The 14,901-nt window shown below is 39.7% G+C and overlaps 1 protein-coding gene across 3 annotated transcripts in view; it reads right to left on the reverse strand.

Annotated features, from left to right (window-relative positions):
• Positions 1–14,901, reverse strand: part of bcas3 (BCAS3 microtubule associated cell migration factor) — a 336,126-nt gene that overhangs the window by 296,773 nt on the left and 24,452 nt on the right. For all 3 annotated transcript variants that reach the window (XM_065960137.1, XM_065960136.1, XM_065960138.1), the window contains exons 8-9: positions 4,702–4,809; positions 4,532–4,608 (exon numbers count right to left, since the gene is read on the reverse strand). In XM_065960137.1, coding sequence (XP_065816209.1) covers positions 4,532–4,608; positions 4,702–4,809 — 185 coding nt within the window. The remainder of the gene's footprint in view (positions 1–4,531; positions 4,609–4,701; positions 4,810–14,901) is intronic.

Genomic DNA, 14,901 nt, shown 5'->3' on the forward strand with positions numbered 1-14,901 from the left:
CCGCTAGGCCCTAAGCAGAAATAAAAATGGAAACCAATAATCCTGCATAACACAAAAAGGCTGTGCTTTCACAAACAGATAAATATTAAAAAAGAGTGTGTTTGTCCCCCAGAAAACAAACACATGAACTCCAATGACAAACCAGACCTGAGCTCTAACTCTGGACCGACACATTTCAACTATTTCTAATTTGACACTTTTATAGACAAAAAATCTAAATATGTAAGAGAAATAGGTTTGTTGCATGCAGACTACATACTATGTTTGGAAGCAGGGGGCATACCCCGGGTTTCTTTTGGTTATCACTTAGTCTATATCTATATTTATATTATATGATCAGACATTAAGGAAACATGCTGTTGAAGTGCTGGCTCCTCTGACAACAATGCAGCAGCCAGTATGTCCTCCTTCTAAGTTTAGATTCAGGTCCTGAATGCTCTGGATTTGTTTGGACCGGAGAAGGTAGGCGGTTTCAATGCACCCTCGATAAGCCGTTTTGGATGCCCCTCGGTTTGCTAACAGGCGTTGCAGCAATGGAAGAAGCCAAGAGAAGTGGTTCAGATAGAAGTGATTGTACCCGACCTAAAAAGCCTCTGCATGTTTCTAATAAGCTCCACGAGCAGAAACGTGCTCAAACTAGAATCAATATTGGAGATGCTTTTGAAAAATGGAGAGAGGTTAGAACACAGAAAGGTTTACAGACCCATGCAGAGCTGGATAAACACTGAAGCTTCAGTGTCCACCACATGGTGACCTGTGTGAGCTTTGACTCTAGAGAGGAGGGGGGGGGGGGAGACAGCTCTCTACAATGTTTTGAATCTGGACTGCAGCACTAATTTTAAACGCTTGGTGTCAGAGTTACATATTGCTTCTTTAACACATTTATTTCATAAAGAAAAAATATTTTTATTCTCTTCACAAGATATAGTCTCGTTCATGGATCAAATCAAAATTTTAATTTCAAGAAGATTAATATTTTTTTCAGTACTTTTTTTGTCCACCGAAAGGACGATGAATGCGATCTTTAAAAGAGTTTCTCTTTCTGCATTTCTGATAACATCATCGCTTCATGTCTCATATTGTTTCAGACAAGCTTAAAATGTGGTTATTTGTAATGTTATATATGTTTTCAGGGGGACTAGAGGGGAAAAATATCCAAACTCATTATTTTTTTCCATACTTTTCAAATTCTGTAACTTCTTTCCTGACTTTTAAATCTTGTATTGTTCTTGTTCGGTGTCTCTCAATTCTCCTGTGACACTAAATCAGACATGAAAAGATGGATATTGTTTTAAAGATCTCTAAATGCAAACAGATGCACACAGTGACAGTCAAGATGTTTCCATAGTGCAAAAACATACAAGCAACAAAACACTGAACCAATAATGAACACAAACACATACACGGATCTGATGTAAGTGTGTGGAGGTGTAGGGGAAATGACTGGCTGACAATAATTTAGTGTTCAGGGAGCAGATGAGGTGGAGACAGTAATTTAGTGTGCTGTGTTGGGAAGAGGAGGCTGGTGGGGAGCGAAGATGAGGGGGGGGGGGGGGGGGTTGAGGTAAGCCACAAGGGCTGCCGGTAACGGCAGAGAAGCCTTTTGTGCCTCTCCAAGGCCGAGGGGAGCCCAGGCAGTGAGATAACATGTGTTTGACATCTTGGGTGGAGAGCAGGGAGGGTGAGAAGGGGGGGATGGGGGGGGAGGGGGGGGGGGGGGGGGGGGGGGCGAGCGCGGAGAGGAAACAGACATAAAAGGAGGAATCAAAGGAATAGAAAGCAGTGCTGGAGTTTTAAAGGCCGAACACAGAAAGACTCCCTCACAATCTGTTACTCCCTTTAGAAAATTTATTTAAAGTGTCCAATAGTTATAAAGACAATCTAATGTTATTTATGCTACTATTTTAACACATTAAGGACCACTCGGCTAGTACAGCTAATGAAATATATTGCTAAATGTATAGTACATTAGAATATTCTAGCTTCGTTTATACGAAGACAGACAGACAGACAGACAGACAGACAGACAGACAGACAGACAGACAGACAGACAGACAGACAGACAGACAGACACACACACACACACACACACACACACACACACACACACACACACACACACACACACACACACACACACACACACACACACACACACACACACACACACACACACACACACACACACACACACACACACACACACACACACACACACACACACACACCGTTTCTCTAGGCCTGTATGTGTCTGATGTTTAAACTTTAGGCTTCTTCTCATCAGCAGTATGTTTTATTAAGACGCCCAAACAACACAACTCAAGTTATAAAATGTTCATGCCTCTCATGTTTCCTGTAATGTTGTTCATATTGTCGTAGTTGTCGTCTTGTAAATACTTTGTATATATTGTAAATATTATCACATTTAGGATGGGGTTTAATATGATTGGGCTACACATGAGAGCTGTCACATTTCCGGTATACTCCCATCTTTCCTCCCACTTTCATTAGCCAATGAGTGATGATTCACTGTGAGCAGGAGTGTATTCCACTTTTTCAAATCTGTACCTGTGACAGTTTAACTTCGAATCATTAATCCTTTGCACATTTATTTAATTTTCCTTAAGTGATTTAGGTGCTCCAGTATTTTCTTTGGTTCCTGTCTTGAAGAAGGTATCTACTGAATTCGTTTTTTGTAAGTTTTAAAATGTTCACTCGATCTTCCTCTATCACCCCAGGTGTGGCTAGTCATGCTAATTACATTGAAATGATTTAAAACTAAGAGCACAGACTGACAGGAAAGAACTACCCAAAACTATTATAAAAGAAGTATGAGAAGGTGCATATTTCTCATGAGACTTTGCACCTGAATCACTGCATTGACAGGGGGGGACGTACATGAAGACATCTGTCATATTTTCTGATCACCTGCAGAGCATGTGCGTCTGCCCACTACTGTAGTCCCTTGTTCACTGATGGAGATCTTATACGGATGAAGAAAAGAAAAATAGTTGGCAATATACTCGGGCTGCCACAAATTTACTTGGCGGGCCCGCCCAGGTTTCGTCTGTGTGTGGGAAACAGTTCATTGTAAGACGTTGTAGCCCAAAAGTGCTGCCACTTTTTTTGCCAGTTTTGTAACAGAGGAAATATTAGCATCTATTTTTCACGTGTACAGAAACAGATTCTCAGTCTATTTTGCTCCTCGTGACTGAGTTCAGACTCACAGCACACACCACTTGAATGCAATGAAAGAACATAAAGATGGAACGAGCCTTAAGTGCTCGTAAAAAAAAAAACATGACATGTCCACCATCACATCTGTGGAGAGGAAACGGACACACAGAGGTAGAATGGCTCATCGGAAAGTTGCACACATCACTTCAGTTTACTGCTTTGAAGGCCCAAACAGACCAAACAACACTGTCGAGAAGGCCCTTGCATTCAGAAGCGATTAATAACTATTGAACATGTTTGGCTTCCTGTGGACCAGACACTGATAGGGAAGGCCGGCAGACAAAGAGGAGACACATTAAAGGCGGCCAGTAAGGTCAGTTTACTCCAGTCAATGACTTAAGTGGACAGCAATGGCCTTGTAATACGGTCTGGCCTTTCTTTGAGCCGATCACGGCAGGTAGAGCCAGGAGGATTCAGGAGCTGTGTTGTAAACAGTTTGAATGTTGAGCTTCAAAAGGAGGCCTCACATCGTGTTTTCATAAAAGCAGTTTACAAAGGACTGAGAGAAAAGAGCTGCAGCACAGTGGATGAATGCATTCAAACCAACGTCCTGCTCTGTTTTTGTTTGGCTCATGTAAAGCCAGTTCACAGCAAAAAGTCAAATCTAAAGAAAGTGAAAAATCTCCAATAAAGCCAAGAAATGTTTTTGATATATCTGGCAAGATGTTTCTTCTCTCCTGTGTTTATTAATGACAGGACGTTCTTCTTGTTTCTAGATGGTTGACCTTAATCTAATTCTAATCATGTATAGTAATTTGTTAATGAGATTTTTATTCTGTTTCTGAGTATCTTTGTGCTTGAACCTAGAATAAGCTGTCTTCCAGCTAATACATATTTAGGATCATTTGAAATTGTATATTTTATCAATTATTGTAAATACAGATACACAATATAGTTCAATTTCAGCCACCGTTATTTTGGGGGTCGAAAGCTAAAAAGTTTGGGAACCTCTGTTCTAGGTAATACTTTTTTATCTGGCTTTTAATTTGTAGTAATTTTATAGCTTTAGTCAACATTTGCATGTTTTGTTCTTTTTTACATTTTGCTTGATTTTAATTGATTCATTCCTACAAATTCTATTATTTCTTTCTGTATTCACTTCTATTTGATGTTGTAATTATTTTATTATTGTCTTTCCTGTTTCAGTCTTTTAGGATTGATCTATTATTTTCAGTTTCTGTTTTTAAGCAGAAACTCCCGAGTGATTAAAAATATGACTAAAAAATAATTTAATGGTCACAAAGGAAGGTTGTCACAACACATCAGACTGCAACGTGTATCATTAACAACTTACTAGTAACGAAGAACTTCTTGGTGAAGGTGCAGCTGTCAAACGCTGCGATCTTCTCTTGTAGGCTCACAGCCAGGATACTTGAAAACAGGGAGGAAGTAGTGCGTTCGTTTCAAGAAAATTAACACGTGATGTGTATTTTTTTAATTTGTAGATGAGTTCAGTAGACTTACTGTTTGTTGCAGTGGAGGTCATAGATGGGCGTCTTGAACTGAATGGATTTGACCATTTCTCCTGTCCTGAGAGAGTACAGGTCAGCACAACAGTAAGGTGGGCTCGTCCTGAAAAGAGAAGAACAAATACATAAAGTCAGTCTCCCCGTCATACTTCAGGGAAAGATGCAGACATTTAAAAAGACATTCTCTGAAAAATATTACTGAAGCAGTAAATCAAATCCGAAAATGAAGATATTAAGAACAAGTTCAAATTTGCCTCAAAACAAAGGATTGCAAAATGTTAGACTGCTGCTTTTCTTTGAATTCTCCTCATTTGAGAGCAATGTATCACCCTGTTTAGCTAAACCCTTACAAGTCTGCAAAAATAATAATCTGCAGGTCCACATGTTTTTATTGTGATGGCAATTCATGAAGTATTTTCGAATGCTCAGATCAAGTGCAAATGTTTTTATGAAAGAAACACAGTTCCTCTGGCTGTTTTGATGTGTTCACTATAGGGGTTAAATAACCATTATGACCATACAAAAACAAATAAAGGTTTTATAACAAATAATAATAATAGATAGATTTCATTTCAAGGCTCCTTTCAAAGCACTCAAAGTCGTCTTATAAAGCAGAGTATTCACAGAGAGATTGTAGATAAAGAAGTCAAATTTCTGCTTAGACCATCGCCCGAATGCTTCTCTTTAAAATCCTTAGAGAAATCATTCAGTATTTGTTTCCAGCATGTCCCACTGTGGGTCCTCATGGTGAAAGTGAGGGGCAAAAGGGGAAAAAGCTTTGTCATGCAACACATTTACAAGAAGCCTTTCTATCAACACAGCAAAGAAGAGGGTTTCATGAGGGAGCTTATCCAACAGCAGGCAGCGGCTGCTGGTAAAGGAAAATGTAGACATAAATCTTAATCAAGCCCCGTCCCCTGTGCCCCTTCCCCTCGCTCTGAGAGGAAAGCTTCCACTCGCCCTTTATTCTTCGTCACCCCTGGCGAGGCCTGTGGTGCCGCGTTGGCTGAGGATACAGGGGTGAGATGCAGTGTTAGTTTTGTTTCCTGAGCCATAGGAATAAATGCTTTCAACAGTCTATTAGGTCTGCTTGTGCATACGGAGTGCAGCTTCATCAGTGTCAGCCTGGACGGTTTTTAGACACAGGAGGCACTGGCCAGGTCTTAACGTTTACAAGGAAGGTCAATGTATGCTTAATAGTGCCTGTAAACATGATGACGCAAAATTATGGATGATAAATGAAGTGCGTAAAAATAAAAAAAGGAACACATTGTTCATTGTATCAGAACAAAAAAACACCTGCACGCAAGCACTGGATGTATTGAGAATTTAAAAGATGAGAGGGCAGATCAGAAATTCCCTTCCTCCAGACAGGAGCAAGGGCAAGTCACAATCAGGAACTATCGACATCAAACAGCAGCAAGCTTCTGCCAAGTCACCAAGGTAAATCTGGGTATTATTCAAATGACGAGATCATAATGGGAAGACTTTATCCACAATCCATCCAAACACAGATGACATCGGCCATGTTGAATCTTCCCCCTCAATGACTCAGTGTTCTTTTAATAGACTGTACTGTGTCATGGTCGGTCTGTGTGCCCTATCATTAGTGATATTCCTTTTCTTACTCATGGTGGAAACTCTCACACATGCCACTCACAAAGCACAAATGGTAAACAGCAGCAAAAATGAGCCATTTCAGAAGATCCCAAAAAGAACAGAGTAGGGCGGCAACAATTACTCAACAACAAAAATAATGACAAAAAATCAGTTGCAGACGAATTACACCGTCAATTTTGATAACTCGTTGGTAATGTCATAGCGCATGTTTTTATGCTGTGCCTATATGTAACATCGTTGTCCAAAGATGAGCTGTGTGAACTATCTGGCACTGTTGAGACCTGAGTATGCAAAACAGCGATCGTGAAACAGGAGGTCAAACTCTGGCAATGAGGACCTTTTCATCAAAATATCAACTTTCTAGCACTTTATCGCAAGTAGAGTAGTTAGGGGTGCAGTCCACCGCAGTAGGTCCACTAAAAAGAAAAAGGGAATTTACGTTTTTGACACATCGCTTTTGTCAGTCAAAACGCACCCTACAGAAAGTGTTCCAATGGAGGAAGCTCCTAATGGAGCCAGTGATAGAGAAACCAGCCTGTCTTTCCAACTTTTTCTTCCCCTTCCTTTCACCCCTCTTCAGTCCATGTTTCCATGGTGTCTTGACATGTTCTTTGTGTATTTGGGAAGTGTTTTCCATGTCTTAGGAGCCTAGTCTTTATTGGAATATGACAGCAAATGGCAAACAGTGTTAGCGTCTTTAAAACTCTGCCTGTGGAAAATGTTGCTGTATGTGTTGGCTAATTACTAGCCTTAGTGAGTAAAGCCTGAACTAAAACTGGTTGATAATGCTAGAGATGACCTCTCAGTTAAGATAGAGAGAAAACATGGTGATGTCACACCCATTGGTTACTGGAGACGAGATTTGAAGCCCAACGAGAATGGCTGCCATATTGGAAATGCTGTCTCAACCTTACTGTCCTTCAAACAAGAAAGAGGCAAAGAGGTGAAGCTGATGTGAGCCTTTAAGCGTTCAGGGTAACGCTTACAGTCAAATCAGTCACACCCCTAATTATTAACTCTTATCCTTCATAAAATCAATAAATGACAATTAAGACATTAACTGTTCAACCAAAATCCTTTTTGAACCAGGGGGTAGGCAACACTTCTACTTTCAAAATGGGCCTATTTAGCACAAGTGTGTATGTGATTTCCGGGGCTTTTAGAACCAGCATCAGGTGATGCTGGTTGAGGAACTGCAATTCCCCCCCACACACACATTGGCTTCAACCCTATAAACATGAGCAAAGCTGGTCCAAATTCTGCTACTTTAAGTCAAAGCAGGACTATTTGACTGTGGGCTGCACAAACCGGACCGGATCAACCCGGGATAAAGCCATTACCTTTTATTATAAATGCATAAAGTTTACATCAGAGGCATTTCTCTGACACACAATTCATTTTTTTAAACCCAGACAAAGGCAGGAAAACACGCCCAAAGATGCAAGGTGAAAAAAACTGAAACAACAATATCCCGATGACCATCTTGATGACGGATATGTGCACAAAAACCTTTGGGAGTGAGTGTACCGCATGTGCACACACATACAGACATTTCAAAGTACAGATACACACTAGTGTGGTAATTGTATGTCTCTCAAGCCAGCGGCTGGACAGCTTCGGCGCCATGAGAGCCTTCAGATCTCTTAGCCCAGGCCCAGAATTATGATATTGTCCCAGGACTGCAAATGTTCTTGGTTCTTGGTGTGTGTGTGTGTGTGTGTGTGTGTGTGTGTGTGTGTACGTGAGTCAGACCCTGTTAAATGTTAGTGTGCGATTATGTCCCCGCCTCCAGCCCAAGTGGAAGCTTGCTGCAGAAGATTAAATAGGTGCTACAAAAAAGTTCTGAAGAATCCTTGATTCGTTTTACCGTCCTGATGGGAAACAAACATTTCAAAGGTCTTCACAGTGCAAGCGAGACTACCATTACTGATCAGGACTACAGGCATTAAGATTTATACTAAAATTTTACCCGACGATAATTTACTTTTAGGCGGCTGCATCATCGATTTCGGCATTATCAGAGTCCGATCAATCCAATTCTAAGCTCTATCCCGAAAAATGGGCCCCTGGAATTGATTCAAAGGGACAATGATAACGTGCTTTGAAAGAATAAAATGGCATAGGGTTCAATTGTTTTGCTTTTGCAGTATTTTAACAAATGACCCAGTTCTAATGGAGGCTATGCAGGGTCAGATGTAATAAGATTTCCTCATGCTGGGGACGTTGGGGCGTAGGTTGAAAGCAAGGCTAAATCACAATTATCATTATGGATCATGGCGGGATGTCAGTCCTTGCACATGTTAAGGTGACGCCGAGCACCATTCCCCAGCTCAGTAACAGGCCTATTATGATGGCCCTATTAGATCAATGTGCCAATTACTATTACTCAAAGCGGCCCTTGGGTCTGAAAGGATACAAAATGAGGGAGAAGAAAGAAAGGAGGCTCTGCTCTGACCTTCTTAGATCGGACAAGACACTACTTCAGAAATTGAGGTGAAAAACAGTAGTCCCTCCATATACAGAAGACATCAAACTAAACTTAACTCAAGTTTAGCATCGTTAGCAGGATACATCTCTTACAATAAAAAAAGTTAGTCATTATATTCTGGGTACCAAATAAAATTTGTCTCCAGGACACTCAATGTCTGTCGGTATCAAGTCTCGGTCAAGCGATGCTTTGAGCTAAATGTTGATATCAAAGTGACAATGTGTTCATACAAATGTTCAATTAGAGATTGTTGGCTTTCTTTCTTTAATCTTTGCATGCTAACATTTCCAAAGTAACACATTAAACAATGATTACTTATCTTTCGAACAAAGAGAAGCTAACTTACAAACATCTGAAATATCATGCGAAGTCCCATGGTTTATTTCATCTTATTCTGTTTCTTTAGCTGTTTTTTACGCAAATGAATTGGTCCTATTAGACTCCTCACATACAGCATGATATTAAAATCAGAAAGGCACACACTAAAATAAATAACATCCTAACAGAAATCTACGCCGACACAATAAAAGACTCAGCACAACTTGTAAACCTGCTGATACAATTACAGCCTCAGTCAGATGATGGTCAAAAAGGAGTGTCCTAAGTTAAACTCATTTGAACAACTTATTTCCAATTCTAAATTGGATTTATAAAAATCCAACAACTTGAAAATAATAGAATGAAAATTATTCTAACATGCTGAGACCCTTGACTTCCTGTAGAGTCACGGGATCACTAAAGTCTTGGCAAGAAATATCACATACAGTGAAAAGTGTTAGATTAGATCCAATTGTCCAATATTTGACTTTTCCGATGCTTAATTGCGACGCCGTGAAGCACCATGAGGGTACACCCGTTGAATCCATCACTCTCTGCGTTGGCCCCACAGTAACTCTGGGTGTTTGGGTCATTCCCCTGTCCCACTGGAGCTGGAAAAGCTCCTAACAAAGCAATGTTTAATGTGACTTTTACAACCATGTGTGAATCTTAATTTTAGATATGTAACTGTTTACAATGATCATTAAGGACCATTATGGATGGCGTGTGTCTTATTATTGTGCCATTATCATCAATCTATTCTGTGCACTTCCTCCAATATGAAACATGTTGACATCTGTTATTGTAATTTTCACATCAATGCTGCACTTATTCCATGAACACTTTCCTTCTGGCCGACACAATCTGCACACATCTTTTTTATGAATGTGAACTAAACCAGGAGATCAAAACCACAAGATTTCATGTGGCTGTGGAAAGCATAGATGGAAGCCCAAGGAGGAATTAAAAAGCCGGCAAATAAATTCATTTACAAGGAAGGGACGTGCACCACATTTCCGACTGGTGCAAAGTTTTACAAGCTCCCCAAATACGAACGACAATTACATGCTGTGGAAATGCTAAACAAATACAACGTCGGTTTGGGAAGTCAAGGCTGGCACTGCTGAAAGGGAGAACTCAGTGTTTCAACTGGAGACTCGAAACACCCATCAAGCACTCAAAGTTCAGTCTGAAAATGGATGTTTGGCAGGAAAGATAAGCCTCTGAAAATAATGTAAAGTGCCAAAAACTTCAGTTTTACAAATGGTCACATGAGGCTGCTTCCAGAGGTAAGTCAATCCCCTGAGCACCCCATTTTTAAGAGTCCATTTAAAAGCAGAAATAAACATGTAGCACTCTGGTGCAAGAAACACTTCTAAATGTGTCATTAATGAGCTATGTGGCAGTCAAATACAATCCCATTCTGTGCAACAATTCAAATCCAGGAGTCCAGAAACCAATGGTGACATCTCAGTGGCTATGTTTACTAAAATGGCTATGTTTACTAAAATGGCTTTAAAACGGTAGTCCACAAATCAACAGGTGACATCCCAGTGGATACATCAATTTCCAATAAAAAGTCTATAGCGTCTACAAATCTAAAAACTGTAAGGGCCTCTTGTCAATCAACCATCAATAATTCCACAAAAAATCTCTTACACCAATCTTTCTGTACTCCTTTCTGTTATTTGTTGTTTTTCTTACTCTCCTCTCAGTCACATCAAAAATCCAGCCCCATCACCCCCTACAAACACAAAAAAGCTGACCACATCAGAGCCTACTGGGGGCCTGGAGGGAGCCGCAGAGATTCCGGCAAGCTGCAGGCATTAGTAGAAGAGTAATTAGGGTAAAAAGTTCAACCACAGCTCCATGTCTGCAGAGCTGCCAGAAATACATTTCCCTCACTGTTTAATGCTGCACGTACAAATTTAATGGCTAGCATTTTGGAAACACACTGCCGCCTTGAGTGTGTGTGTATGTGTGTGCTTGTTCAGACTCTCAATCATTCTAAGTGTTTATGTACAAAAGCTCTGCATTAAAGCTAAAAGTGAGCAAACAGAACCAAAAAGTCTGACTGTACTGGCTACCAAATGACACAACATAAGAGCAAACAATCAGAAATATTAGGAAGTGCCCAACAGTAAACAGAGTAACAATGAAAATACATTTGCCATGGGGATTTATGTATAAGCAGTCAATAAATCGAGCTTATTTCTTCCTCCTTTGACAGCACTGGAGTGGATATTAATATTCATTACCCAAACCAAAGCTTGCATTAGATCCAATTTTGGCCATTTTAGACTTGTGTGCCAATGTTCTGTCCAAGTTAAGTGGAAGCACTTGACACAAGAAACATCTGGTCAGGGAGGAGTTTTTCTTCTGCTTTGACATCTCAGAGCTGCACAAAGAAAACTGACGAGTTAACTTTGCCTTTGAATCAGGATACGAACTAGTGGACAGCTCGAAGTCGTGATTCAACATTTATGTGTTACAAAACAAATCAAGGATTATTTCATCAGGATAGGATAATCAAGGATAAACTCCCAACTAGCAGAGGATAAAGACCAAGACAAAGACCCATACCAGTGCAATGACTTAACACCCAAAAAATTTCTGAACAAGATATGCGCCACTACAGATTAGTAGGACCTCATATATCAGATGATGTCCAGTTTATAAGCACTCACGGCAAAAAGCCTATACCTTTGCCAAAATGTGTAATAGGCTGTGATGCTACAGTGTTATTCTAGTCATTAGTTGTGTCTGTGTTACACTTTAAGAGCTTGTTTCTTCCACTGTAGGGCAAAATAGTTACTTTAAAGAATCAAAAAAAATGACTGATGAGCAAATTATTGAATTAAGCGCTAAATTAGTCTACAATTAGTATGAATGCGGCAGTTTTTTTTCCAATAACTTCATGTTACATTTTGGGAAAATGAATGAGTCTGAATATTATCTGAGGGAACGTGAAGTCTCTTTTGCAAGGAACTATAATCATCTTGTGACCTCTAGCAACTTTAAAATATAACAAATGCAGTCTGTGATGTTATCTGTGTTCAGGTCTGACAATTGAGTTGTTTGAAGCTGAAGAGACTATTTTACTTATTCTGTGCCTATTTTCATGTTGATTGCACGAGTACAGTAAGTGACTGCCCTGGTAAGTATGAAAACTCCATTATTTTAGTAAACATCATCCCTCTGTGGCCAGAACAGAGAATCGTGATCTTTAAAATTAATAAGTATTTTGTTCCAAACAGGTTATATGAACTGTAGAGCTCTCCTAAATGTTGGCACAGATGGGAGTCCAAAGTTCAGATAAAATATTTTTCGTATCATATGAATTTAGGTCAACTTAAGCAGATTTTCTTACTCTGAAATGCTTCAGATATCTGGAACCAAGTGTGTAACTTAAACAAGCTAGTGCTCCTTTATCTTCCATCCAACATCTGAAGAGAATTACATTTGTACTCCAATATATACTTAGATCAATGTAAAGAAAAGAAACCTTTAAACTGGAGTAAAATAAAATATTAATTGCTTTGACCACAGAGGCCTGGTTTAGAGAACAGGCTTGTGGTAAAGGTTTGAAAAGTCATTACTAATCATTCAGCCTGTCGGCTGTGTTTACATGCACCCACTTCCAGCACTACCGAGTTTAATCGGACTTCCTATTTGAAGGGGGAAAACTGGCGAGGCAGAACACATTTTCGACAGACATAAAACAGACATGCAAGTCAAAATAAACGCTGCGGAGTGAAGCCTGAGCCCCAAAGCTCTCCCTCTGTGCTGAAAAAAAAAGTGTGTATGTATGTGTGTGTTCCAGTGTGGGGCAAGGAAAAGGGGAAGTGGAAGACCAGATTACAGCCACTCTCGTTTTACATGCAAATACATGACAAAAGAGGGTGTTTTTTTTGTTAGTATCATGTCCACAAATTAAAGACAAATTAAGGAGACCAAGAAGAGATCTCTGCTTTGGATGATTACATAATAAGCTACCCGAGTAAACAATGAGAGTTATAGTTTAAATAAAATACGAAGTGCTTTGCGTAAGTAATCAAGCCTTTGATATTATCAAATGTTTTTGTCCAGTTAAAATGCTATTTTAAAGAAAATGTGTTGGGGTTATAAGTATTTTAAATTAAGGGGGAAAAGAAACATGGCGTCAAAAATTAGTACCGGTAATGAAACTAGGTTTGCGTGCTTGAAACCCCACACTAACATGCACTTCAACCAATTTACTTCAGTTTAGTAACCTTGCATCTAAGAGATATCTGCTATTACAACTTTATCAGGATTACAAAAATATATTTTTGAAAACAATGTTGCAGCAAAGTGAAATGTTGAAAAATCACACAAGGGTTAATACTTATGCAAGGCATTGTCTCAATACTCACTAAAATAATGAGTTTCCCTGAGTCACTGACTGTTGAATCTATCCCGAACATTCAGCAGGCTTGGAAAGCATGAGTGCTTGCGTGTGTGCGTGTGTGTGTTAGCGTGTGTGTGCATGTGTGTGTGCCCGTGGGTGGTCATAATGTGACAGTGAAGAACACCATAACCTCATGGTGGATAAAAAGCATCACTTCTCCAAATCCCCTTAATCTGGTGGCTCGTTTTATACAAATGCTTGATGATTTCCATTTAATACACTTTAAAAGACGGATACATCCGGTCCACAGAGCAAAACCCGTCATGAAAATGCACTGAAACACAAGGGCTTAGTGCCACAATGGGCTTTGGCCATCAAAAAGGGTTCTGTGTGTGTGTGTGTGTGTGTGTGTGTGTGTGTGTGTGTGTGTGTGTGTGTGTGTGTGTGTGTGTGTGTGTGTGTGTGTGTGTGTGTGTGTGTGTGTGTGTGTGTGTGTCTGTGTGTGTGTGTGGTGTGTGTGGTGTGTGTGTCTGTGTGTGTGTGTGTCTGTGTGTGTGTTTCATGGTGATAAATTGAATTTACTGCTTTCAACCAAGTAATTAATATCCTGCTGCATCACTAAAAGATACTAGTATATATATTTCAGTAATATAACATTATGTCTGATGCACATTTTACCTTTGATGTTGCACCCAAAGTAATAATAAAAAACTACAATTGCACCTATACAGCTACTGTTTTACTTCAAGTATGAAAGAAAGCCTGATACCCAGATAGCAGAGTAGGATATGAAATGACTGCACATAAGCTGGTATGAATCTTGTAAGTCCAGTGCCTTATAAACAAAATGGACACAGAAAGTGTCTGATATCCTTGCATGCACATGATGTTTGACATTGCAGGTTTGTGGTTTGCTTTCAATTTAGTTTGTTGGTTTGAGTACCAGAAAAATACATAATCGTCCCCTAACTATCTATTTACACAAAGGAACCATTTTTACACTTGGGAGATTTGATTTAACGATCCCACAGCAAAAATCCAGAGACTAAAATCCATCTGTCCACTCCATTTAAGTCGAGTTAGACCAAAAGCAAAGCAAGTTTTCACCTTGCTCTACGATTGTGACCATGCTTTCAATTTGTTTATTCATGTTGGTTAAGAAACAACAAGCCATTTTTTTTTACTTCCCATGAAGTGGAATAACCAAAAAACCATCCTGTCAGTTCATGATATCAACCAGATTCAGACACAGATTTGTTAATTTCACCATCTTTTCCTGGAAATGGACTTTGCTGAACCTTTTTTTTTTGCCTCTTGGTACAGAAGGCTGAGCCGTGCCCAGTTTGATGACCTGTTAGCAAGGTCAGGCTTGAAAGTGCCAAGATTTTACAGATTAACAC

The sequence above is a fragment of the Labrus bergylta genome, chromosome 11 (genome assembly GCF_963930695.1).
Source record: "Labrus bergylta chromosome 11, fLabBer1.1, whole genome shotgun sequence".
In the NCBI taxonomy this organism is placed as follows: Eukaryota; Metazoa; Chordata; class Actinopteri; order Labriformes; family Labridae; genus Labrus; species Labrus bergylta.